This window comes from Callithrix jacchus, chromosome 6, assembly GCF_049354715.1.
Source record: "Callithrix jacchus isolate 240 chromosome 6, calJac240_pri, whole genome shotgun sequence".
NCBI classification, from domain to species: domain Eukaryota; kingdom Metazoa; phylum Chordata; class Mammalia; order Primates; family Cebidae; genus Callithrix; species Callithrix jacchus.
The window spans coordinates 67,719,644-67,743,224 of NC_133507.1; the positions used below are offsets into that span (position 1 = coordinate 67,719,644).

Consider the following 23,581-nt stretch of genomic DNA (forward strand, 5'->3'; position numbering starts at 1 on the left):
ATAACATAAAATGTACTACCTTAACTATTTTTAAGTGTACAGTTCAGGGTTATTAAATACATTCATAATGCTGTGCAACCATCCAGAACATTTTTTAAACTATAAAACTGGAACTCCATACCATTTCCAGAACACTTTTTAAACTATAAAACTGGAACTCCATACCCACTAAACCATAACTCTCCATTTTCTCTTCCTCCCAGTCCCTGGCAACCACCATTCCACTTTCTGTCTCTAGGATTCTGACCACCCTAAGTACCTCATATAAGTAGAATCATACACTATTTGTCCTTGTGTGACTGGCTTATTTCATTTAGTATAATATCCTCAAGGTTCATCCATGTCATATGTCAGAATTTCCTCCCTTTTAAACCTGAATAATGTTCCATTGTATGTATACCCCATTTTGTCTATTGTATACTATTTTTTATAATTAAATATGAAGAAGTATTAAATATTTCTCTCCATTATTGAAAACTATCTTTGAAAAATAAAAAGATCTAAAGAAAAGATCCTAGTTGTATGGATACAACTGTTCTATTTGACCTGTGCTATTTTTGGTTCATTTCAAATTACAGAGATTGGGTTCTGCAAGTCCATTGCTTAAACTCTTGCCCGGTACATTGTAACATCCAGATCCCTTCCCTCCTTTGTTCATGCCTTGCAGTGACTCCCACTCACTCAGAGTCCATGCCAAATTCTTTTTTTTTTTTTTTTTAAGACGGAGTTTCACTTTTGTTACCCAGGCTGGAGTGCAATGGCACCATCTCAGCTCACCACAACCTCCGCCTCCTGGGTTCAGGCAATTCTCCTGCGTCAGCCTCCTGAGTAGCTGGGATTACAGGCACACGCCACCGTGCCCAGCTAATTTTTTTTGTATCTTTAGTAGAGACGGGGTTTCACCATGTTGATCAGGATGGTCTTGATCTCTTGACCTTGTGATCCACCCGTCTCGGCCTCCCAAAGTGCTGAGATTACAGGCTTGAGCCACCCCGCCCGGCCTGCCAAATTCTTATAATGGCCTAAAGGCTCTGTCCCCACCTCACTCTGGTTTCACCTCCTACCACTGCATCCTTGCTCACTCCTTTCCAGCCCAATGCAGTAGCCTCCTGACTGTTCTGGACCACAACGTGCATGGTGCTGCGTGGGGGCCTTGTCCATGCTCTTCCCTCTGCTCATCATGTCCCTTCACATGGAGCAACACTTCTCCTTCTTTGTTCACTTTTTCATATAACCCTGACTGGTGATAGGTCACAAGAGAGAAACAAATGTAACTCTTAAAAGGAACAAATCCTTGGGTCTCCCTTTCTTGCCCAATCTGGAAATGTGTTCTTCAGTTCCTCTTAACCCTCCAGCTATTTTGGTCTTCCTAGAAAGATAATTTCCTGGTAACTCAAAGCAACAGATTGACTACTTTCTTAAAGAAAGCATCATGTGGAATAGACATTTTTTATGATATTATGTGAGGAAAAGTCTTGTGAGCAAAATGTTTTTTTAAATACTTGATTAAACAAAGCTATATTTTTTATGCAGTACTATCTAGATTGTTTAATATGCTAATATGCATTGTGACTCTTCAAACTGGAATACAGTATGAAACATTTTTTAAAACTTATTTAACCACACAGCCCTTTTGAGAGTGTTACCACGTGAGACTAGGTTTCTACCAAATAAACTTTGGAATATGCTGGTTCAACTAAACAATCAACAAGATTTTAAAATTTAAATGTTATATAAAAGAAAAAGAAAGATAAAACATCTTATACTTGTGCTCCCTCTTAAGTGGGATATAGTTGTATATTTTTTAAATTCTAGAGAATATGATTTTAAAGTCAGACCCTAACGATCCAGAAAATTCTCTCCTATTTTGGTTTCCAACACTATGACAAATTCCCTTCTCAGAAAAAACATCTTTTCTGCTTTTTTATTGGCATAACCTTAAATTATTCATAAAGAATTTGAGACTATAAAATTGGGTACTAATTGATACATACAATTGTACAAGAAAACTATTTAAACTAAACTATATTGAGAGGAAGACAGAGAAGAGATTGAGAGGGAAGAATTTTGGGCCAAATTCTTGCAAATATTTTCATTCCAACTTCAGTAGTTTGCTTTCTTTTGCTATGTCTTTGTATATAAAGAAGATTAACAAATTTTGGAGAATTGCATAAATATTTCATAAAATGGCTGATATGACTGAATCCTTTAACTTAAGAAATAGGCTATCTCTTTGGAAATTCCTTTTCTTAGGGGAAAATTCCCAGTTAAAAAATTTATCTGTGATCAACTTAGTGAATACCTAGCTCATTTATGCCAAAAATAAACCTTGATCTGTCTTCTGGTGCTACTTTCTGAGAATATGAAAGGGCTCTTTCATAAACATTATAAAACAGAAAAAAGAAAGACTTACAACAACAGCTTTCTGCTTCACTTCATTTAACGCTATCTAATTTTAGTCATACAGCTATTACTGGCAAAACTTAGTAGTAGGACCCAGGTTATCTAACGCTTAGTTCTTTCTACTCTAATACAACTTCAGGAAACCTCTCTGGGATCTACACAGTATGAAATTCTTAAATAGAGTATAGAAGAATGCATTTAATTACTTAAATTGATGTGTTTTTAAATTTATGCCTTACCGATAGTGCCCTTCCAATGGGAGTTGTACTGTGCCCTCATCTTCCATAGCTAGCATACTTTGTTCTTCCTGAAAAGACAAATGTAAAGTATATAAAATGAACCTGATGAGTCTCCATTTTACATTAAAGAAGAAACACAGATTAATGTTTCATTATCTCATTAACCTCAAGACCTTCCACTCTGTTTGCATTTATTAATGTTAGTACAGGTCCTTTCAATAAAGTATCAGCTACCAAGAACATAAGTAATTAATGAGAGTCTCATAACACAAAGTAATTTAAATGCTAACAATAATCTCCTTCATGTCACTCAATAAACACATGTTAATTTCCAAGCACATTTAAAAAATTAATCTAAATTTTATAAGAAAGAAAAGTATGGGTGATATCATCAGTTTTATTGTTATAAAGGTGAAATTATAATTCCAGAATGCTCTATGAGGAGGGGATGAGGGGCGTACCCAGAACAATGGTTTGCAAACTTCAGTTTACATCAGAATCCCCTGGGGGGCTTGTTAGCAATATCCCCCAGAAGTTCCATATGTCTGGAATAGAGAGGGCATAAGAAATTCTAGTTCTAACAAGTTTTCAGGTGATGTTGATTATGCTGGTCTGGTGACCATATTTAAAGAACTACTACTCTAGAGAGTTGAAAAGAGACAGTATAAGATATTAATGTCTTCCTGTATGGATCAATACACAGATGTGCCTTGATAGAGGAGGAAACGGAAGGCTTGACTCTATTTGATTGTTTTAGGCTTTTGTTTTATGCCTCAAATGTCTTCTCATAATGACAATATTCCACGTTTCCTCAAAGGGTGGAAATGATTTATATATTCATATATGCATTTCTTCATATATAGCATCTTAAAACTAAACCTTTGGGATGAAGATGATCTTATGGCTACCATACTGAAAAAATTCTGGTTTAGTTTTCAAATGTTATCATCAAACTTTTTCCATAAACCAAAAAAAAGTTATCCATAGATTATCGTTCTTATTTAATGCATTTATTTTAAAAATGAGCCAGTTCAAAGAATCATTTCAGGCCATTTAAAAATGTTAGCATTATTGATTCTAACTCCAGAAATTGAATTTTAAGATGTGCAAACATAAAAAACTAGTTGATCCCCTGCCCAAATGGAAACTGATGAAAAAAAAATAAGGATGACCCTGAAGGTTTATTTCTTCTTTCAGTAGCTTAGCAGATTTAAGCTGGCCTAAACCAGCTTTCAGAGACACTTTGGCCTTTTGCTGATTTTATTATTCCTGGCACATAGACTGTTCCAAGTGTCCTTGGCCATCAGATCTTGGCCTGCCCCTTGGATATCCCATAGTCTGAATATCCCATGCCATATTTCTTGTTACCTGAGGAAAAAAGTGTTTTCTAGTGCCTCTTAAGCTAACCTATGAATACACAATTCAATGTGTGAGCAGGTCTTATTTCTTTCTTGGAGTACTCTCCCAACCTGCTAGCCATGGAAAGCCCCTCTCTGTTAGGGCACAGAATCTCTATGCCCATCCTATGCTGTGTAGGATAATGGAGAGGCCAGAGACTGCATGAGCTCTGCTACTTCCCTGCTTAGAAGCTTTCCCCAGAAACCTATGTTGTATTTGTACTCTGTGGAGCTAATGGCATGTGTGTTACCCTTTTGCATCCCAGCAACTAATTTTATTCTCTCTCTTTGCTGTTCTTCAAGGAAAAAGTTTTCTTGAAGAATATTTCAAGAAAATGAAAGCATGACAGCCATATTATTAGAACTAAGTCAAGGTGAATGGAGATTACCATTGATTTAAAATTATCCATTCAAGCATTTCAGCAGAGCTGATGTGCAGCCTAGATTGAGGCTTCCCTTATAATTAAGTTAGCCATAATATATGGAATATATTATATACATAACATATATTGTAGGCACATTCTGGTGGGCATGAGAAGAGCATATATATCATTTCAGGTAGGAAAGGTTCTTTTTTCTATAAGGTTACCTTAAGGTACATGGAGGAACATAAAAAGTACACACTCAGTGATACCAAAGGCTACCTATGTAAAGACAAGATAGGAGAAAGATGCAGTTCTTTCCTTGGCTGCCCACTGAAAGGTTAAGCCTGGTATATGGTATCATTTCTGGTTAATCAAGAGTAAAATGTCAGGAAGCAAGGTAGAATGGTTTAAGAAAGAGTAAAATGCAAAAAAGATGAAGAGAAGAACAGTGCCGTCAGTGCTTAGGTTACCTGGCAGCAGAAAATGAATGCTCAAGATTCAATCTAACAGCAAAAAAATTGGACCAAAGCTCTGGGAACAATTTTGTTTTTTCTTCAGATGATTTTCCACTTTTCTCTCAAATTGCTTTCAATAATTATTTTGCACTCTGTGGCTTGTTAGCATGTGTGGGCTTTATACTAGTCATAATTCTATCCAAACAAAAACTCATCACCTCTAAAGATAGCTTTTCCAAGCCATGCTTATCTGAAGAGAAGGGTGGCAGAGCAGCCGCTGCCTTCAGTGCCAGAAGGAAGCTGGGTGGGTCCCGGAGCGCGGGGATGGAGGGCCGGCTGCATCCCGGCAGCACTGCGAGAAAGCCAAAAATTGAGGCTTTCTGAGGAGGAGCAGTCAAATCAGGCAGGAGCTGTCACAACAGCCACAACCTAGGTTATCTCAATCAGATCAGAAAAGAAAGAGGCAACGAGAGTATAAAGCTAAATGAGTAGTCGGCAGCTTAGACGTCAGAAAAGTACCTTAAAATGAGTCCCATTCAGCTCTTAATTTACACAGGATTCATTAAAAGCATGCTGGGTTCTACAACATGAGGAAGATGTTAAAGGGGTGATGATGAAAATTTACCCAAGAACCTTTGAGATAATTCACCAATTTAACTAGCGGGATGTTTATGCTATGATTTTAATGCCACCTTTTAATTAAGATAGCCAAAGCACTTTTCAGATATAAAACAAGTGAACGATAATTAATGCTATGTTCAGCACAGGGCAAGAAAATTGAGGCTTAGAAAAACAAATTTACTCCAAAACACGCAAATATTTATTGAGCATGTATTATGTGCTATGCACATAGTAAAAAGAAGGATAATCCAGGGGCTATTAATTAATCCATTCAATGGCAGGTAGTCTGCTAGTTACTGGGCATACAACAATAAAAAGAAAGCTATAAACTCGACTCTCAAAAGATGTAAGGGATAATCATGAAAAGTACCAAAGTCGAGGTTGTAGCAAGGAAGAAACTCTAGGTAGGAAGAAACAATGTAGGCCAACTGTAAAAGCGAGGAATAAATAAGATGTGTTTGCAAGTCAGTGAACAACTAGCTTGGTTGGAGACAAAAGTCTGTGCTGAGTAGAGGTGGAAGAGATAAATCAAAGTCAAATCCAGGTGTATTTTGATAATAGGATGTTATATATTGAATTACATCATGAATTTGAATTGTATTTCATGATAGCATAAAATTTATGATTGATATATCATGAAACCTAACAAATAACAAACATGGTTTTCCTTTAAATACTTTTAGTGAAATAGGTTACATTTATAATTACATCCATTTTCAGGCAAACTGTGTATCTGTGTAGGAGCCCTCAAATATCTTCAAGTAAAAACAATGGCAGCAGAGATCAATATTCACAAATATGCTTAGAGTATTACAGAGGGAAAATATTCAGAAATTTTAGAATTCATATCTTAAGAAATGGAAGATTCTTCAGAAGTGAAGCTCAACCCTTTTATTTTTCCTATTTTTCCAAAGAAGAAAACAAAGTCTAAAAAATGTAGAAGTGTCAAACCATTTTCTTCCTCAAGTGCTAATACAATAGACAATGCTGCAAACATTACATAAATATATAATCTTTGAAAACCATAAATTTTACATTTATAATAGATATAACTTATGGTTTCTAATGGGCAGAAGAGCCAATACATAAAACTACTCAACAATGAAAGAAGAAAAGAAAAAATGGAGGGTCCATATAGAGTTCCATAAATACATAAATGTAATTTTGTTTTTCAACAAAATATTTGATTCTGTGTCTCTAAGTAATTATGTAAATTATTACAAGTAAAAATCTCCAATAGAGTAGCTTTGTATTTAGAAAATTATATTTGATTCTGTGGTTTTAGGAAAGGACTTATCTCAAACTTTAGCACCAGAATCACCCAGAGGTCTTGTTAACAGAGATGGTTGCCCCCATTCCCTGAGTTTTGATTCAATAGGTCTGAAGCAGGGTCCAAGAATTTGCATTCTAGATTGCCAGGTGTTTGGTTAATGTGGCAGTGATTCTGGAAACACACTTTGGGCAACGATGGCTTAAGGAAGAAGAATATGCTTTCCCCACCCTAAGATTCAACTAGAAATGACATTTGTTGAGTAGTAATTTGGCCATGCTTCCCAAGTCCATAACCAATTCTGACCTATCTTAGCAGTAAGACATCTCTGTAATTTGTTTAGTTGCATGGGTTTTTAGATTGCTTTTATGTTTTCTTGGGCTTTTTCATGATCCTGCTTTGGAATCACAGTGTCCCGTTTACCCTCTTTTTGTTTTCTCCTATAGTGTATATGTTAGAGTGAACCCACAGTAAATCAAGAAGTATCACTATCATGTTCACTTCCACAGAGTAGAATTTCTAGGATTTATCCAACACTAACCCCCTTTCCCCTTGCTCAGGAGCAAACATTCTGCTGGGATTTTCTGCCTTTAACAGTAAGTAGCCTTTTGTCAAATGTGTACAATGGCCTAGAGAATATTTAAGTAGGAAGGAAGGCATGTTGGTACTCTGAGCACATTTGGACATCCAGAATTTGATTCTGCAGTCTTCCCTTTACACAGAGCAATGTGCAAAATGTCAGGGTTCCAATATTCATTTCTACCCTGATTATAATCCTTTCTTTCTAAAAACTGAAGCATATGCATATGCATATGCATGAAGTACATGAAAAGTTGGAACAGAAGCTCTGCGACCTTGGACTGGCCTGTGTAGCTATTTATTCTGCTTAACTCATTATTGAATTTTAAGGTCAAATGAATGTTTTCTCAGTGCCATAAGACCAGAAATGGGCTACTGATAGGAAAACCCTGGAGGCTAAAGGTACAAGCTTCTATCTATCATCAAAAGGACAAGAGGTGAACCTACTTTAAATTCAAGTCTCAGGGAACTGAGACATTTCTGCTATTTACCATCTTGCCAGATCATGATCAAAATTACTCAATTAATTTGAGCAATTGCAGAAATGCAACATTTCTGGAGAACTTGTCTGTTTACCACCTTAACACACAATCTCCTAGAAGACTGGGCCTTAGTAAGATGCCACTGTAAGATCATATCCTTCCACTGAGTCTATAAGCCTCAAGAAAATAGAATACCAAGATCTGGGCAAACAAATAGAAAATCAACCAGGAATTTAACTATGAGTGTAATTATTCCAAAATCTTCCTACTGCCTTAACTGACCATACTCCTTTCATACTAATTAAAGGTAGAAAGTGAACCTTTTAAACTTCCTTTTCTCTCTCCTGTTCGATGGAGAATTAAGCTGTGTTTATATTAGCCAGAGCTATATTTTATTGTTCAATTATAGATTATTTCTTGACTGTATTATTGATTTTCTTGTTTCTTTCCATGTATTGAGGATCACATGAAAGTATCATCATACTAATCCATTTGAGATTTTAAGGATCTATAAACCTGCCTAGTTAATGTACTGCAAGGCTTTTCCCTCTAACTTGGATATGAAGGATTTAGCAGGAAAATTGCCCCAGTAAATCTTTAATCTATTTTTGTATCTTTTCAGAAAGCATGAGTTCTAGGAAATTTAGTAATATTTAGTTACTCCCAAAATCTTTATCTTCATAACCAGAAAATAGTAAACACCCATTAAAGTACAGTGGGTATATAATATAAAAAGGTTAGAAACTCATTACATATGGTCTCTACCCTGTGAGATTCATAAATTCTAAAATGGGCATACAGCACAAACACATATAAGTACCATACATGCATAGCTATGTGAGTAGTTCTGGGCAGTGGGAATGGCAAAGTCTAATAAATCTATAATTATTATCAAACTTGTTCTCTCCTATTTCACAGAAAACTAAAAGGGGAATCTGAAATTTTCTTTGACTCACAGTCAGAAATATATTAAACATTACATAATAGATTACATATTTTTCGTTTTGTGAACTTCTAAAGGGCAAGAACGTTTCATGGTATGAGTATGGTCTAAGGAGAATACTGTGAAAGAGATGATCATATGTCTGGGGCTGTGTTAGTTTTTGTTTTTGTTTTTTTCCCAGAAGCAGTAAAGACAGTTAACAAAAAAAAAAGCAGAAAAATAAAGCAAAATTACATATGTAAGTTACTGCTTGAGTATAATTAATAGTACAGTAAGTGCTCACGTAAAGTTGTTATAGGTTCTTGGAAACTGTGACATTAAGTAAAGAAAAAATAAAACCAATTTTACCATAGGCTAATTGATATAAACAAGAGTTGAATTCTTATGGCATATTTCTGCTCACAAAAAATCACCAAATTTCTAACTAAAGACTCAAAATATGTTTAATATTAAACACTGAAATAAATGTGAGCTATACAAACATGTAAGAAAAATTAATAAAGCAAGTAAGATAATGAATTACCAAATTTCTGGTGAGTCAGTGAGTGACTGTGGTCATAGTGCGGGTGAGTCAAATCAAGGAATAAATGTTTGCAAAGTGAAAATTGTAAGGAGTACAACCTACCACAAAGCAGTTCAAAAACAATAGCAAATATGGCTGGGTTCACGGAACATTTTCATACCAAATTGTTGTTGTACATTTGTGTGATTATCATATACTTGATGAATTTTTATTTTACAGTCATTTGTATTCATGTATTCATTCCTTTTCCAACCCACTTATTCCAGTTCAAGGTCGAGGGTGGCTGGAGCCTATCTTGGCAGCTCAGGGTACAAGATGAGAACTAAGACTGGCCAAGATGCTATTCCTTCACAGCACACACTCACACACACACCCACATTCACTCACATTGAGCTAATATAGACATGCCAATGAACCTAATGGGCACATTTTTGGGATGTGGGAGGAAACTGAAGTGTCCAGAGAAAACCCACATAGATATGAGGAGAATGTGCAAACTCCACACAGACAGTGGCCCTGGCCAGGCATTTTTTTTTTTTCTTACCAACATTTTAACAATACTGTATTATTGGAGGGTCTGCTGTACTGAAATTATTGTGCCAAATTATACCATATTTTTCTTAAATTGTATCTGACGATGAAAGCAAACTTTTACTAACTCTAAAAAGAAATAGAGACTATCAAAATAACCTAGTCAAAGTGTTATTCTTATTATCATTATTAATTTTTGAGATGCAGTCTCACTTGTTGCCAGGCTGGAGTACAGTGGCACCATCACAGCTCACTGCAACCTCCGCGTACCAGGTTCAAGTGATTTGCCTGCCTCAGCCTCCTGATTAGCTGGGACTACAGGCATGCACCATCACACCCAGCTATTTCTGTATTTTTAGAAGAGACGTGGTTTCACCATGTTGGCCAGGATGGTCTTGATCTCCTGACCTTGTGATCTGCCCACCTCAGCCTCCTAAGTGCTAGTATTACAGGCATGAACCACCGTGTCCAACCCAAAGTATTATTTTTGTAAAAAGCTCTAGTATTTAAATAAGAATATATCAAACAGAAAAATAAATAATGACACTTTTATAATATGATATTTAGTGATAACATAAATATTACTTGAAGTATAATTCTAAGTACTGCCTTCTATAATATTTGGGAAAATTAAAATATTCAGACAGAATTAAGACATATCATCATGATGAATCTCTATCTGTGGGAATCCATTTTCAGTGATAGAACATCATGTAGAGTAAGGGACTTACCAATCACACATGTAGCCATATTGGTAGAAATTTCTGAGAAAAAAAACCTCATTAGATTTGTGGGCTGATCTGACCTCATTAAATGACTAAGACCTCCAAAACATTTCCAAATGAATTCCTCAAAGAAAATAGGAACCATATCTATGGTCTGAGAAAATAGGAAGTTGAATATATTTACTGACTACTTATAGAAGCAAGAAAAATAGCATAATTCTCATCAAATATTTTATTTCAATTTCATTTCTATTTGCTTGAAAATTTTGTTTTTGTGTTTTACATTATAAGGCTCAATCATTCTGCTAAATGTAACACTAGTCATTTCCCTCTCATTTATACTCTAGAATAGGATAAATAAGTAGACCATAAAAAGAATTAAATTCCAGAAGTTTCTCAAAAAACTACTCAATCTTAAGTCACTTTGAAAGCAAATCAGATCAACACTTTTTCTAGTAAACGTTTGATCTATTTTGGGAATTCATTAGAATATTTTAATAAGACTCTGTGCCCTAGGAAAATACCAACAGTAATAATGTATCTTCTTTTGGTTCTCATATGTATAACAAAATAAATCACTGCATGATGATAATTTGGAAATAGTTAAGTATCAGCAAGTTTATGCCATCCATGGGGGAGGAATCAGAAAAATGAGCCTTACAATTTGGAAGATATTTAAGTATAAAGTATTTCTATATTTCATTAGGATTTGGTTTCCTCCTATAAGATCTTCATTCTCTCTTTGTTCAAATCTTCATGATTTTAATCATTAAATTTCCAAACTAGTCTACCTGTTAGTCTACCTGTTAGTCTACCTGTTAGTGATCACTGTCTAAGACAACTGTCTAAAGATAAAAATTATAATTTAGTTTTGCAAAGAAATGTTACTGTGTTCCTTTTTTCTTTTGTTATAAAAACATTGATTTTGCTCTTACTTCTTTTTCAGCATCTTCCAGTTTCTTTTTCTTACTCTCGGGCATTAAATCATCCAACCAGCTGAGCTCCCGTTTCGTGAACAACAAGTCCATCAACTTTCTTACAAATACCAGGGCCAACACCTGAAGTAGATAATAAACTAGTTTAAAATTGAAAAATAATTAAAACAAGAGGTACAGATTTGCCTATACGGCTTTGGGTAGAAACAATTTCTACTAGGCCTGAGATTAAAGTAAAAATTAAATACATATATGTATAAAACATTGTCTAGTCTTCTGCTTCCTTTATTTTCTTACTATATTCACACAATAATGACTATGATTTTACCCAATATAAGAGTCAATTAAATAAGCTTTAAAAAAGCTATAAAATGTATTTGACTGTGTTTCCTTAAATACATGTAGTTAATACTTTATACTTTATTAAATGAACACTAGAACATTCTTGGCCAGGCGCAGTGGCTCAAGCCTGTAATCCCAGCACTTTGGGAGGCCGAGGCAGGTGGATCACGAGGTCAAGAGATCGAGACCATCCTGGTCAACATGGTGAAACCCCATCTCTACTAAAAATCCAAAACATTAGCTGGGCATGGTGGCGCATGCCTGTAGTCCCAGCTACTGGGGAGGCTGAGGCAGGAGAATTGCCTGAACCCAGGAGGAGGAGGTTGCGGTGAGCCGAGATCACCCCTTTGCACTTCAGCCTGGGTAACAAGAGCAAAACTCCGTCTCAAAAAAAAAAAAAAAAAAAAAGAACATTCTTCTCTATACTGATAATTACAAAATTATTTAGTCATTAAAATTTACTATAGTTTTTGAAGTATTTTAAACTTGCCTGAAACATTTAATACAATGCTATTTTTTAAATCCTCCTAATTTTTCATATTTGTTAGTATCTTTAATGTTGAATTTTGGAAGGCTGCATTTTTCCACTGAGCTTCAATTAATTCAGACTACCACAAACATTCAGAGTGATAGAGACAAAACTAATAAGAATAAATGAAATTCATAGGCATTCTTACTCACTACTTTTGGTGCCAAAACTTACATTTTCCAATAATTGTTTAAAATAACTCTGTTGTTCCAATTTCCGTTTATGTATTTATGTTTCCTAAGAGACTAGCAAATCAGAGAAAGAGAAAAAGAGTTGACAGAAGTTTTCATACCATCATGGGAAAGACAATAGCAGCTCTTGAAACTTTTATTATCCACAAAAGGCCAAGGCAACTCATCTGAATAATTGTGAAGAGATGCACTTTTCGAAGTGGTACATGCCTTAGGTATATAAAATCTGGTTGATGTTTTGCAGGCATCCAGAAGAGCTTTATCCTATCAAAAAACTAAAAGATTAAACAGACTAAATTGTTTTTATGTGTAAGACAACAATAGAAGTAGGACAAGTTGATATTTAATATGGTCCAAAATGTTAAGTTAAATGATATACCTGGATCACACTAAGCTGATACCTGGGCATCAAGACAATGGGAATTTTATGCTTACCCTCAGAAACACTACAATTTCAGTTTAATAATAGACCACATTTTCTTGAATATGGAGACATTTATAATTTAGAATAATTTAAAAATAGAAAACCAGTGTTAAATATTGCTACCTTGAAGAGTGGGGCCCTGTGAAGCAAAACATAATCACCATCTTCTTTTTCATCATCATAACACAACCTCTTCCTTTATTTGCCCCTCAATATTGGGTTTCCTGGATTCTCATTCTCTGTCTTCTTTTCTCCTGGAATAGTTCATCCATACCTATGGCTTTGACTTTCACGTACTTGCCAATAATTCACAGATCTACATCTCTGCCTTAGCTCTCTCCTGAGTTCTAGACCCTTATCTAGCTGCTAAGTACAGTATTTTAACCTCCTTATTTTGACTCTGTTCTTTTGACTTTGCCCCTTTAATCCCCAAAAAAAGTTTAGATACTGTGTTTATGAACACAAACATCTTAACCATAAAACTGTAACCTAGATAAATTTTTGTTAAAGTATGTTCCAGAGCAAAGTTTGTTTAACTCTAATTTCTTGATTAACTTTATATACAGCACTGTCAAGTCATTTATATATTATCAACTCTATTTTATTAAAATTATTTTCAATAATTTTCAATAATTCTCAATCCACGTTATTTCTGTTTCAATCTTGCCAAAAATTACGTAATATTACATAAAACTATTGTTATAGTACTGTATACTATTATGTTACAGCTTAGACTTTGAAGACTTTTTTTAATCAAGCAAACCAATTTTTTCTCAATTTGAATTTTATAAATTAAATGTTCACAAGAAGCTTAAAACTTTAATGACATCTTATTTACTAACAAATTACACTGCATGATAATTTTATTTTATGTAGATTATTTGGTTTATTGTTCTTAGGCCAATTTTTGCAGTTTTCAGTGTTTCCAACTAGAGGCAATTATTTAGAAAATAATGGTTTCAATCACTGTCAGTCACGTTTTATTTCATGCCATTTCTACAGTAACATCCATTATGCATTTTCAAAGAGTAATATTAGATTTTTTTCTTAACTAATTTATTTTTAAACCTATAGGTAAGTCTCACCAAATATGTCAAATTAATATGCAAAGGAACAGTTGAGTCAAAATGTTAGAGTCAAAGCACCCTGTTTTACCAAGACCTGCTTGTATATATAATAGGAATCTCAAACTTAGACTAAACCTATTTACCCTTCTGTGTTCTGTGTCTTATGGCATGACATGGCCTTCCTTTCCTCAGTTATCTAAGAATCATACATACATTAATTTTCCAACCATTCATTTATTCATATTCATCTATATATTTTGAAAAAATTATTGAAATATTCTATGCAGACTACTAAGTTCTGAACTCATTCCTGACTAACCTCTCTCCATTCTGTCCATGTACATGTCACTAGGTTTTAAAATTTAAGTCATAAACAAAAACTTGCTGCATGGTGGCAGTGGGAATAGGAAAGAAATAAAATCCTCTGGCTTACAATGGAATATTTCCTTTTCTGTAGAACTAGTTTTTCCCAGCCACCATTTCTCATTTGTGAGGCTGTGTTATTGCATAAGTGTACTTCAGTGTGTGGGTGCTTCAATTGTTATTGTTTAAATGGCACATTTGCTTTACTTTGGATTCCTGAAGTGTTGGAATGAATATAGATGTGGGTATACATCTGAATACAGAAACAGCATTCATGAGAACACTGTGATCTGTTTTTTTCTGCCATGTTTCACAGTGAGAAGCCCAGATAATACATTTCTTAATATTGCCAAACAAGCAGGTAACATAAATTCCTTCAATAGGGTAAGAAAGTAACATGCTCCTGGAACTGTTGATACTCAGCATATGCTTAAATAATAATAATCATCATAGTAAATGTATTCTGAGTATTACATTTGGTTTTTATCATCTTCTAGTATCAATATCACATTTCCCCACCCAGTTAGCTACAATTCCAAGTGAGAATTTTAACTGCCTGAGCTTGGGGCGCACTTAAATTTTCACAAACCCTGTTTCTCAGTGTGAGACCCTGTTCATCAACAAGTGCCCCAGCTTGCTGCTTTATTTGTGTTCTTTAAAACTCATTAATTTAACTCATGGGCCTTTAATAATGTTTTCTTCAATTTTCATTTAAAAGATTCACACCCCAAATAATCCCAAAACTTGACATCCTTGTTTAATTCTAGACCTCATGGGTATAAAGTCATGTGGAATTAGAGGGGAAAATTTGTTGAAACCTATCATCAAAATAATTTTTACTTTGTTTTTTAAACTTCTGCTGCTATATTTATGTGAGTCTGGGGCCTAACAATAAATACTTTTCACTTACACATGAAATTAGTACTCATGGAACTTTTGCCAAAGGTGAAAAAAAAAAAAAAAAAAAAAAAAAAGAAAGAAAAATAGAAAAAACAAATAAACAAACAAAACCTTTTCAGTACTCTTCCCTATCTACCTTATTAAACCAATTCTATCAAACTACACTTTTCATACATGACATTTTAAATGAGCAAATTAAAAATCTAATTTGAGTAAAATTAAAACATATAACATGGCTTAATCACCTCCCTCTCCCAGTTAACTTTTCCCAGTGTCAAGATGAAGAGCCAGTTACACTATCAACTTTGGGTGTTCTGTGACCTTGCAATGACTTCATACTTAAGTTTTGCCTCAGCCTGGCATCCAGTACTGTCTTAAGGCCTAGGTGCTGCTGGTTAGTCATTTGCTCAGGAACAGAGATCCTGTGCTGCCTGTCCTTCAGGTTAACTATCCTCTTACATGCCACAAACAGCAGTGAGTCTAGCTGTGTTATAGAAAAAGCTGCAATTTATTTTTGCTTTTCAGTGGACAAAATACTATATGATAAATAAGCCCCTAGTCTCTTTTTCAAGAACTTTGGAATGCTGGGCTAAATGATGTTAAATTATAAAACAAGATTATTCAAGGGACAATTTAAGTAGAAATCTATTAGTTTGCTAGGACTTTCCAAACAAATTATCACACTTGGTGGTTCAAATCAAGAGAAATACATTCTTTCACATTTGTGGGGGCCAGAAGTCTATAGCAAGATATTGGCAGGACCACACTCCCTCTGAAGGTCTTAGGGGAGAAAACTTCCTTGCCCCTTCCAGCTCAAGGTGGCTCCTGGCATCCTTAATTTATGGCAGCAAAACTCTTATCTCTCCCTATTTTTTTATTTTTATTTTTTACAGATGGAGTCTTACTCCATTGCCCAGGCTGGAGTCCAGTGGCATGATCTTGGCTCAGTGCAATCTCCACCTCCTGAGTTCAAGTGATTCTACCTCAACCACCCGAGTAGCTGGAATTACAGGCATGCGCCACTATACCTGGCTAATTTTTGTATTTTTAGTAGAGACAAGGCTTCACCATGTTGGTCAGACTGGTCTCGAGCTCCTGACCTCACGTTATCTGCCTGCTTTGGCCTCCCAAAGTGCTGGGATTAAAATGTGAGCCACCATGCCCAGCCTTCCTCCATCTTCATATGGCCTTCTTTCCTGTGTCTCTCTGTGTCCTCTCCTCTTTTTATAAGGACCACAGTCGTCAGATTTAGGGCCCACCCTACATCCATGATGATCTTATCTTGAAATCCATATCTAATTACATAGGCAAAGAGTCTATTTCCAAACAAGGTCACATTCTGAGATTCCAGGTGGACATAAATTTCCAGGAAACACTCATTATTCAACCCATAGCAGTATCATAAATATGTGGGAAGAATTTTCTCACAGCCTCTGTAAAAATTTAGAATACACTTGCAGAAGTTTTAAAATGTGTCCACAAGTTCTTTAATAGTCTTCAAGAGATACGTCTTCCTTTTCCCTTCACTTGGATGCAAGGTGGACCTAGTGGACAGCCTCTAACAAAGAGAAAATGTGGAAATGACCATGCATGACTTTGAAGACCAAGCAATAAAGCACTGTTCATCCTCTTTCTCTCTCATTCTCTTCCTCTCTTCTCTCTCTCTCTCTCTCTCTTTCTCATATTGCTCACTCAAAAGGAGTTACATTCTTTGTTCCCAGGACATACTAAGTATACCACGGAAAGGCCACTGTGGCAAAAGACTGAGTCATCCTACCAACAGGTAGAAAGGAACTGATGCCCCGTGCCCACAGTTGTGTAATAGCCATTTTGGAAGCAGATCCTCCAGCACTATCAAACCTTCAGATGCTGTGGACCTTGTCCATACCCTGACAGTGACCACATGGGACATCTTGAACCAGAACCATCTGGCTGATCTGTTGCCAGATTCATGCCTAAAATATTTATTTTACCAATACTTATTTAAAAAATGCATAAACTTCCCCTTATATTTGAAACTGCCTTACCCTGTATCTTTATTTTGTTGAATATAAAAAATAACCCTATAAATATAAATATAAAAACAGTAAAACGAACAAAACAAGGGGGAAAACCCCAGGATATCACTATCTCAATAAATTGTTTATATTTCTACACCTTCCTTTACAGCCCAGCTCAAACACATAGCTTTATAAACCTATGGTCAGAAGTTTCTTACTTTGTATTATGTCATTAGCATTTTGCCATGTTACTTTTGTAGTCCCATAATTATAATTTTTCAGTGAATATACCACAAATATTTTACTGCTGTTAGAGAATTGGGTTCTTTCCAATATTTTAATAGTATATGTTACAATGAACATATTTGTACATAAAGATTTTTCCTATTCTTACCAATAGATGTCCATAAACATGATTAAAGTGTCAAATATTATAAATATTTGGATATATACTGAAATATACTACTATAATTTTTCTTAAAATTCTGTAAAATCTAAGCCTCTTACAGTTTTAATATGCTTATGATAAATACGAGTACCATAAGATTATGAACCTTAGATGCTGAAGAGAATATTCTTTAACTTTTGTAACTCTGAAAATTTGAAGAAATTTAATTGTGGTCTAAAAGCTGTTCCTCAGGTGGTGTATTTTCTTAGCTGTCACATGACTTATCAGTAGACCTTAAGATAAGTCATCACAGATGTGCCTGTAGTTTTGTAAGTAATTTACCTGAATCCCCTTTAGAGATGAAGCACCCATATAAAGAAACACTCCATATAGCACTGGCATGGGAATAAACTGTAAAAGAACAATTGGAGAAAAGGCATAAATAATTTTTAAATATAATGTGGTTTTACACTTATCAAAGAAAAAAACAGAGGAAAAAAGGCATTTTTGAATAGAAACAGTATAGTACAGATCCAAAAGACATAGATTCAAGATCGAACTCTAGCACTTTTTAGCTGTGTAAACTTAGGTAAGTTATTTAAGCTCTCTGTGCCTTAGTTTCCCAATATCTAAAAGGAGATAATAACAATAGGGTTGTTATAAGTATTTAATAGGTCAAAATCTATTTTTAAAAACTATGTAGTATATAATGAAAATAATACTATTACTATGCCACTTTAAAGACAATTTGAATTTTGTTTTACAAGGATAAGATATTTGGATTAAAGGCAGAGAATGAAGCTAACATTTAGATATGTTTCCTTTATTATGCCAGGTATTTGCACATATATGGATTATTCAGATTTTCTCTTTCTATTGGAATAGTTCACTATCATTTTATGTCTATATTACTTATATAACAAGGATTAATTCTTGAAAAGGTAATTGTGTTAATGATCAAATACAAATAAACTAGTATGAATGATTAAATAATTAAAAACATCAAATTGCAGGCAAATAAAACTAGTTATAATTTATAATGCAATTAACACACCTTGGTAGTATCTGGCAAAATTACATGACAAAAAAATTACTAGTTAATTCTCTTTAAAACAGATTTCAAGTTTTGTGTGAAAAAAATCATTACATGCAACAATGATATCCAGACAGTGGTTTTATAGAGCACTTAAAATGGAAAACTGCATATGCGACTGTAACCAGGGCTGTGCTGTTCCCTTCACCTCTGACTTTCATTAATAATAAGTAATGTTAACTGCTAATATATTTATCCACTCACAGCAAAATAGAATCTTTATGAATGCCTGTAGTGAATTCGGATCACAAGTCAGTCAGAAACAATGAATGACTTTTTCCCATAGCTTGATCACCATTTCAAAATTGTTACAATAATTTACTCATCAAATTTTACTTTGCCAGACTAAATATTTATGTATATAAGGGTTTTAAAATATAGGACATAATTTCCCTCCCTTACGTTATGAAGAATTATATAAACATGGTTAAGAAATTCATCACTTTCATCACATGCCACACAATATTTGCAAATTTATGGCTCAGATTCAAATGAAAATTTTAAATGATGATAAATATATTCTTCTTTCTCCCAAATTCATAAAGACAGATTTCATTACCTTCAGAATACTGGTCATAAAGACTGATGAACCCATAAGAATAAAAATCATAAGCCCAGTAACCCTTTGCTCCCGAATGCCGAGAAATTTGGGTTGTTCTCCTGGAGCTGAACATTCTGATTCCAGTTTTAGGCTATTGACGTGAGTGATGGAGAGGACGGTAGCAGCCACAAACCATGGCAGGCCCATGATGGAGCATACACCAAGCATGACAGCCACCATTAATAGGTCTAGATGGTACCCACAGCCTTTCTGTTTAAGAAAGAAAGAAAGAGAAAAAGAAATTGTGTCAACAACAGAGCTAAGGGTGGCCTGATTGAGCATAGAAACCACTTCCTGATAATACTCAAGAAGCCCTTTGTATCAGATCTCCTGGAGTAAACTCTTAAACACACATTCGGTTTCCAATTGCCCTCTTTTGTCTCATGGGTGACTTTTATTAAAAAAAATAAGATCATGGAACCTAAGCTCCCCTGTATAGTCATTTTTTCTTCAATATAATGCTATTGTGTTATAATTTGTTTCCATTTCAGCACTAGACAAATTGAGCCACTACTTAGAAATCACAGTTTCTGTGTTTTCTATTTCCTGTGTTATGCTACTCCACTGTCACTGACCTCCAGGTGTTGCAAACTAAGTGCTTCCTAGGCCCAGGCAGGAAATGTAAAGGAAAAAAGATAGGTGCAATAGGCTGTGTGGGAACTATCCTCTTGCACAGACAGGGTGCTCATGGAGGAGAGAAATCAAAGATGGGAAAGAGCACTCCCTCCATGCCCTGTAGGAATCAAAAGCGTAGAACCTTGGAAGCAGCCAAAGGGTTGGCCTATTTTATGTTCCAACTTTTATTTTTAATTTTTAGTGACTACTTCATGAGAGACAGTATAATAAAGTGGTTAAGAATGTAAGTTTTAGAGTCAGACTGCCTGGAATCAAATGCTAATTCAACCAATAAATCACTTAACCTCTTGCACCTCTTTTTCCCTATCTGAAAAATGGTGATGATGATAGTAGAAGGCACCTGACTGCACTGTTGTGATAATTAAATAGTTAATGTTGTAGATCATTTAGAATAATATCTGTTGAACAGAAAGCACTCAGAAAATGTTAGGTACTATTATGTTGTAGTGGTTAAACAATAAATGTTTCTTTTGTACTCATTAGGTTTCAAGGCTCCTTAATAAAACTATTAATAGGTTTTTAAGAGCAGATAACATATAATTTATCAATATTTCCTCTAGTTTTTAGCACAGTCACTGGCACACAATAAGCAATCAATAAAGGTTACAAAATGACTTAAAACATAAAATATGCATCATTAAACATTTCAGAATCAAATGTAATAAGCGGAATTTAAAATAAATACAGCAGTTAAATTTGTTATTATGATCATGAGCAGAAATTACCAATTCTTCTAGGAGAATAAGTGTCTTTTTTAGAGGTAGTTTTATATAACTTCAAGCAGTTTGTAGTTAATATGAACGCTCTTATAGCCTGGAGTATGAAACAGGCTGAGAATTTGTTGCGTATATGTCATGGTAGTGTTTTCACCATGATTTTGTTTTCTTAGTAAGAAGATTCTTAAAGTCAGATGTACTTTCTTTCCTTCCTGCTCATATCTTCCAAATTATAAAAGTGCAAGAGATGATAGTGAGGAGAAAACAGGAGTTATGTACCTAAGGACCTGTTCCTCGTGTGTTGGCACCAATGCAATGGTACCCTTCATTGGGTCAGCTTATTGGAGCAATGCTACACTTCACCAAAATGTCTTAATTTAATTTCCTTAATGAATATGACTCTGGAAACCTTTGAATATGACTCTGGAAACCTTTCTTTGCAAGTAACTCAGGAAACAAATTTGATTACTAAGAGTTGAAGAGTAGGAAGAGAAACTGCCTGGTGTTCCCATAACGAAAAAGGCCTAGGAAAAAGCTTTGCCCTATCATAACATGGTCCCTTGGCCCTTTTATAAAACATTTTGGAAGATGTAATTCCATAGAATAGAACTCAGATTTTGGTGCCTTTAAAGGACAATGACTTGAGCAGTTTGAGAAGTATTTTGTCCTAGTAACTCTGGAGTTAGATGGATATAGAACAGTGAGGACCTCATATGGAAGCCCCTGTCTCTGAGGTAGTATATGTGAATGGTGCCTCCTTGGAGCTATTTTTGCAAAACTGTGGTATTGCTAAGAGAGAATGGAAGATGTAAGAGGAGCTGGTGGCTATGAGATGAACATCAGAGGAGGTCAGAAGACAGGGGCCCTTGAGAGTCAGGCTTATACTTTTTAGCACACCTGGACTTTCTCAGAGTCCACATTCGCTACAGCTCAATAATATAAGGGAGACTTTTATCACGATAGTGATTTCCTATGGTTCTTATTGAATGTTTTTAAAATATGATACAAATGTAAACAGTGGGATTCTGAATTGCGGGAAGTGGGCAAAATAATTCTTTTAGAGGTAATAACTTCTTTTCTAAATTTATAAAGATAGCTTTGCAATGCACAAAGATATAATAACAACAAAAATGTAATTTCCCCCAATTTTGCTGTACAACAATGGGAGCATCTTGATTTAATGTAAACCAAAGGAAATAAATAAATCAGTTCTTGGTCTTTCCCTAACTAACCAGCATCCTTCTTGCCTTTCCTTTAAAATGTCTTTGAAAACTTGGACTTTGTAATGAAATTATTAGCTGATAGGCATGCCAGCCAAAGGGAACTATCCTTTTGTCAGAGAGAGAACTCTACACCTTCTAACATATTTCTGTAGATTTTTTTCTCAAATAAAGACAGAGTTAGAGCTTTTATTTTCACATTCATCCATGAATCACAGGAAACGGACATATGGGAGGAAAAGGGAGCATAGCAACAGGTGATGCTACACCAGACCCCACTAAAACCAACATGCAGCAAGACAAGAGGCCAGCCAAGAGGACCATCTGATACCCAGATGCCACTGCTGAAAAAATTCATTTCAAAGCTTGGCAGCAATTTCCTGCATCTGTCAAGTTAACCACATAAAAGACTATAGATTGACATGAAGAACCAGGCTGACAAAGAGGGCAAAAAAGAACATATCAAATGCCATAATCATCAAGAGAATATGGTGCCAAATGAATGTGGCAAATGCATTCATTTACTCAAGTGATCTGGGATTGTATTGCTGTTTATTAAAAATGATGTCAAAAGAAGGCTGAACTGTCTACAGAAACATGTAGAAAAGCCCACAGTCGTATCTTAACAGAAACTTTCTTTTTTATAAGACTTTATCTCTTTTTTCACATTTAGAGAATGTGCTTTAAAAAACCCAAGAAGATATTTTTAATGCTTTTCAAAAGGATGCAGTTAACTTAAGCTTAATCCACTTCTCTAAGGGAGAAACAAACAAACAAACAAATGCTAGAGAGAGTATGGATTTATATGTACATTTATATATAATATATATGATACTTCACCTTCTCAAATTTTTTTATTTGCCACTTCTTTCACTCTTGAGCATCCAAAGGATCCTGGGATACAATGAGTTCGAGTTTACTAATTTTGAGCTCCCCATTCTTTGGGAGGAGTAAGTCACCTATGCAGTGCAACATAGCTTTACTGCTTACATAGCGACACTCATGAAATGATAAAAACTTTTTTTTTTTTTTTTGAGACAGAGTCTCACCCTGTTACCCAGGCTGGAGTGCAATGGCGCTATCTTGGCTTACTGCAACCTCTGCTCTCCAGGTTCAATGATTTTCCTGCCACAGCCTCCTGAGTAGCTGGGTTTACAGGTGCCCACCAACACACTCAGCTGATTTTTGTATTTTTAGTAGAGATGGGGTTTCACCATGTTGGCCAGGCTAGTCTTGAACTGCTGACCTCATGATCTGCCCTCCTGAGCCTCCCAAAGTGCTGGGATTACAGGCGTGAGCCACCATGTCTGGCCGATAAAAACATTTTTATCAGCATGAGAAATATGATCTCAAAGTAAACCAACTACTATTTCTGACAATAGAGGTGAAGAAAAAGTGAAAAGATCTAAAATATGTTTGGGAGAGACAAAGAATGAAATGACGAATTCTGAGTTGACTTGAGTATATGAAGACTTAGATACATGATGTGGAGTCTACCAAGTGTTTGATACAAAAACTAGAAAACATGATCCATTAAACAATTTCAGGGAATGCTCCAACCAGCAAAAATGGGTTTTCAAGTGAGAAAAGAAAATCCGTAAAAGCTGAAAATGCTTTCACACGTGGTTAGCTTGTGGTCGGGT

The 23,581-nt window shown here is 35.1% G+C and overlaps 1 protein-coding gene across 32 annotated transcripts in view; it reads right to left on the bottom strand.

Annotated features, from left to right (window-relative positions):
- SLC4A10 (solute carrier family 4 member 10) overlaps window positions 1–23,581 on the bottom strand; it is a 422,038-nt gene that overhangs the window by 8,540 nt on the left and 389,917 nt on the right. For all 32 annotated transcript variants that reach the window (XM_078327546.1, XM_078327550.1, XM_035304692.3 and 29 more), the window contains 5 exons: window positions 19,325–19,576; window positions 18,015–18,083; window positions 12,632–12,805; window positions 11,469–11,591; window positions 2,643–2,710 (listed from right to left, as the gene is read on the bottom strand). In XM_078327546.1, coding sequence (XP_078183672.1) covers window positions 2,643–2,710; window positions 11,469–11,591; window positions 12,632–12,805; window positions 18,015–18,083; window positions 19,325–19,576 — 686 coding nt within the window. The remainder of the gene's footprint in view (window positions 1–2,642; window positions 2,711–11,468; window positions 11,592–12,631; window positions 12,806–18,014; window positions 18,084–19,324; window positions 19,577–23,581) is intronic.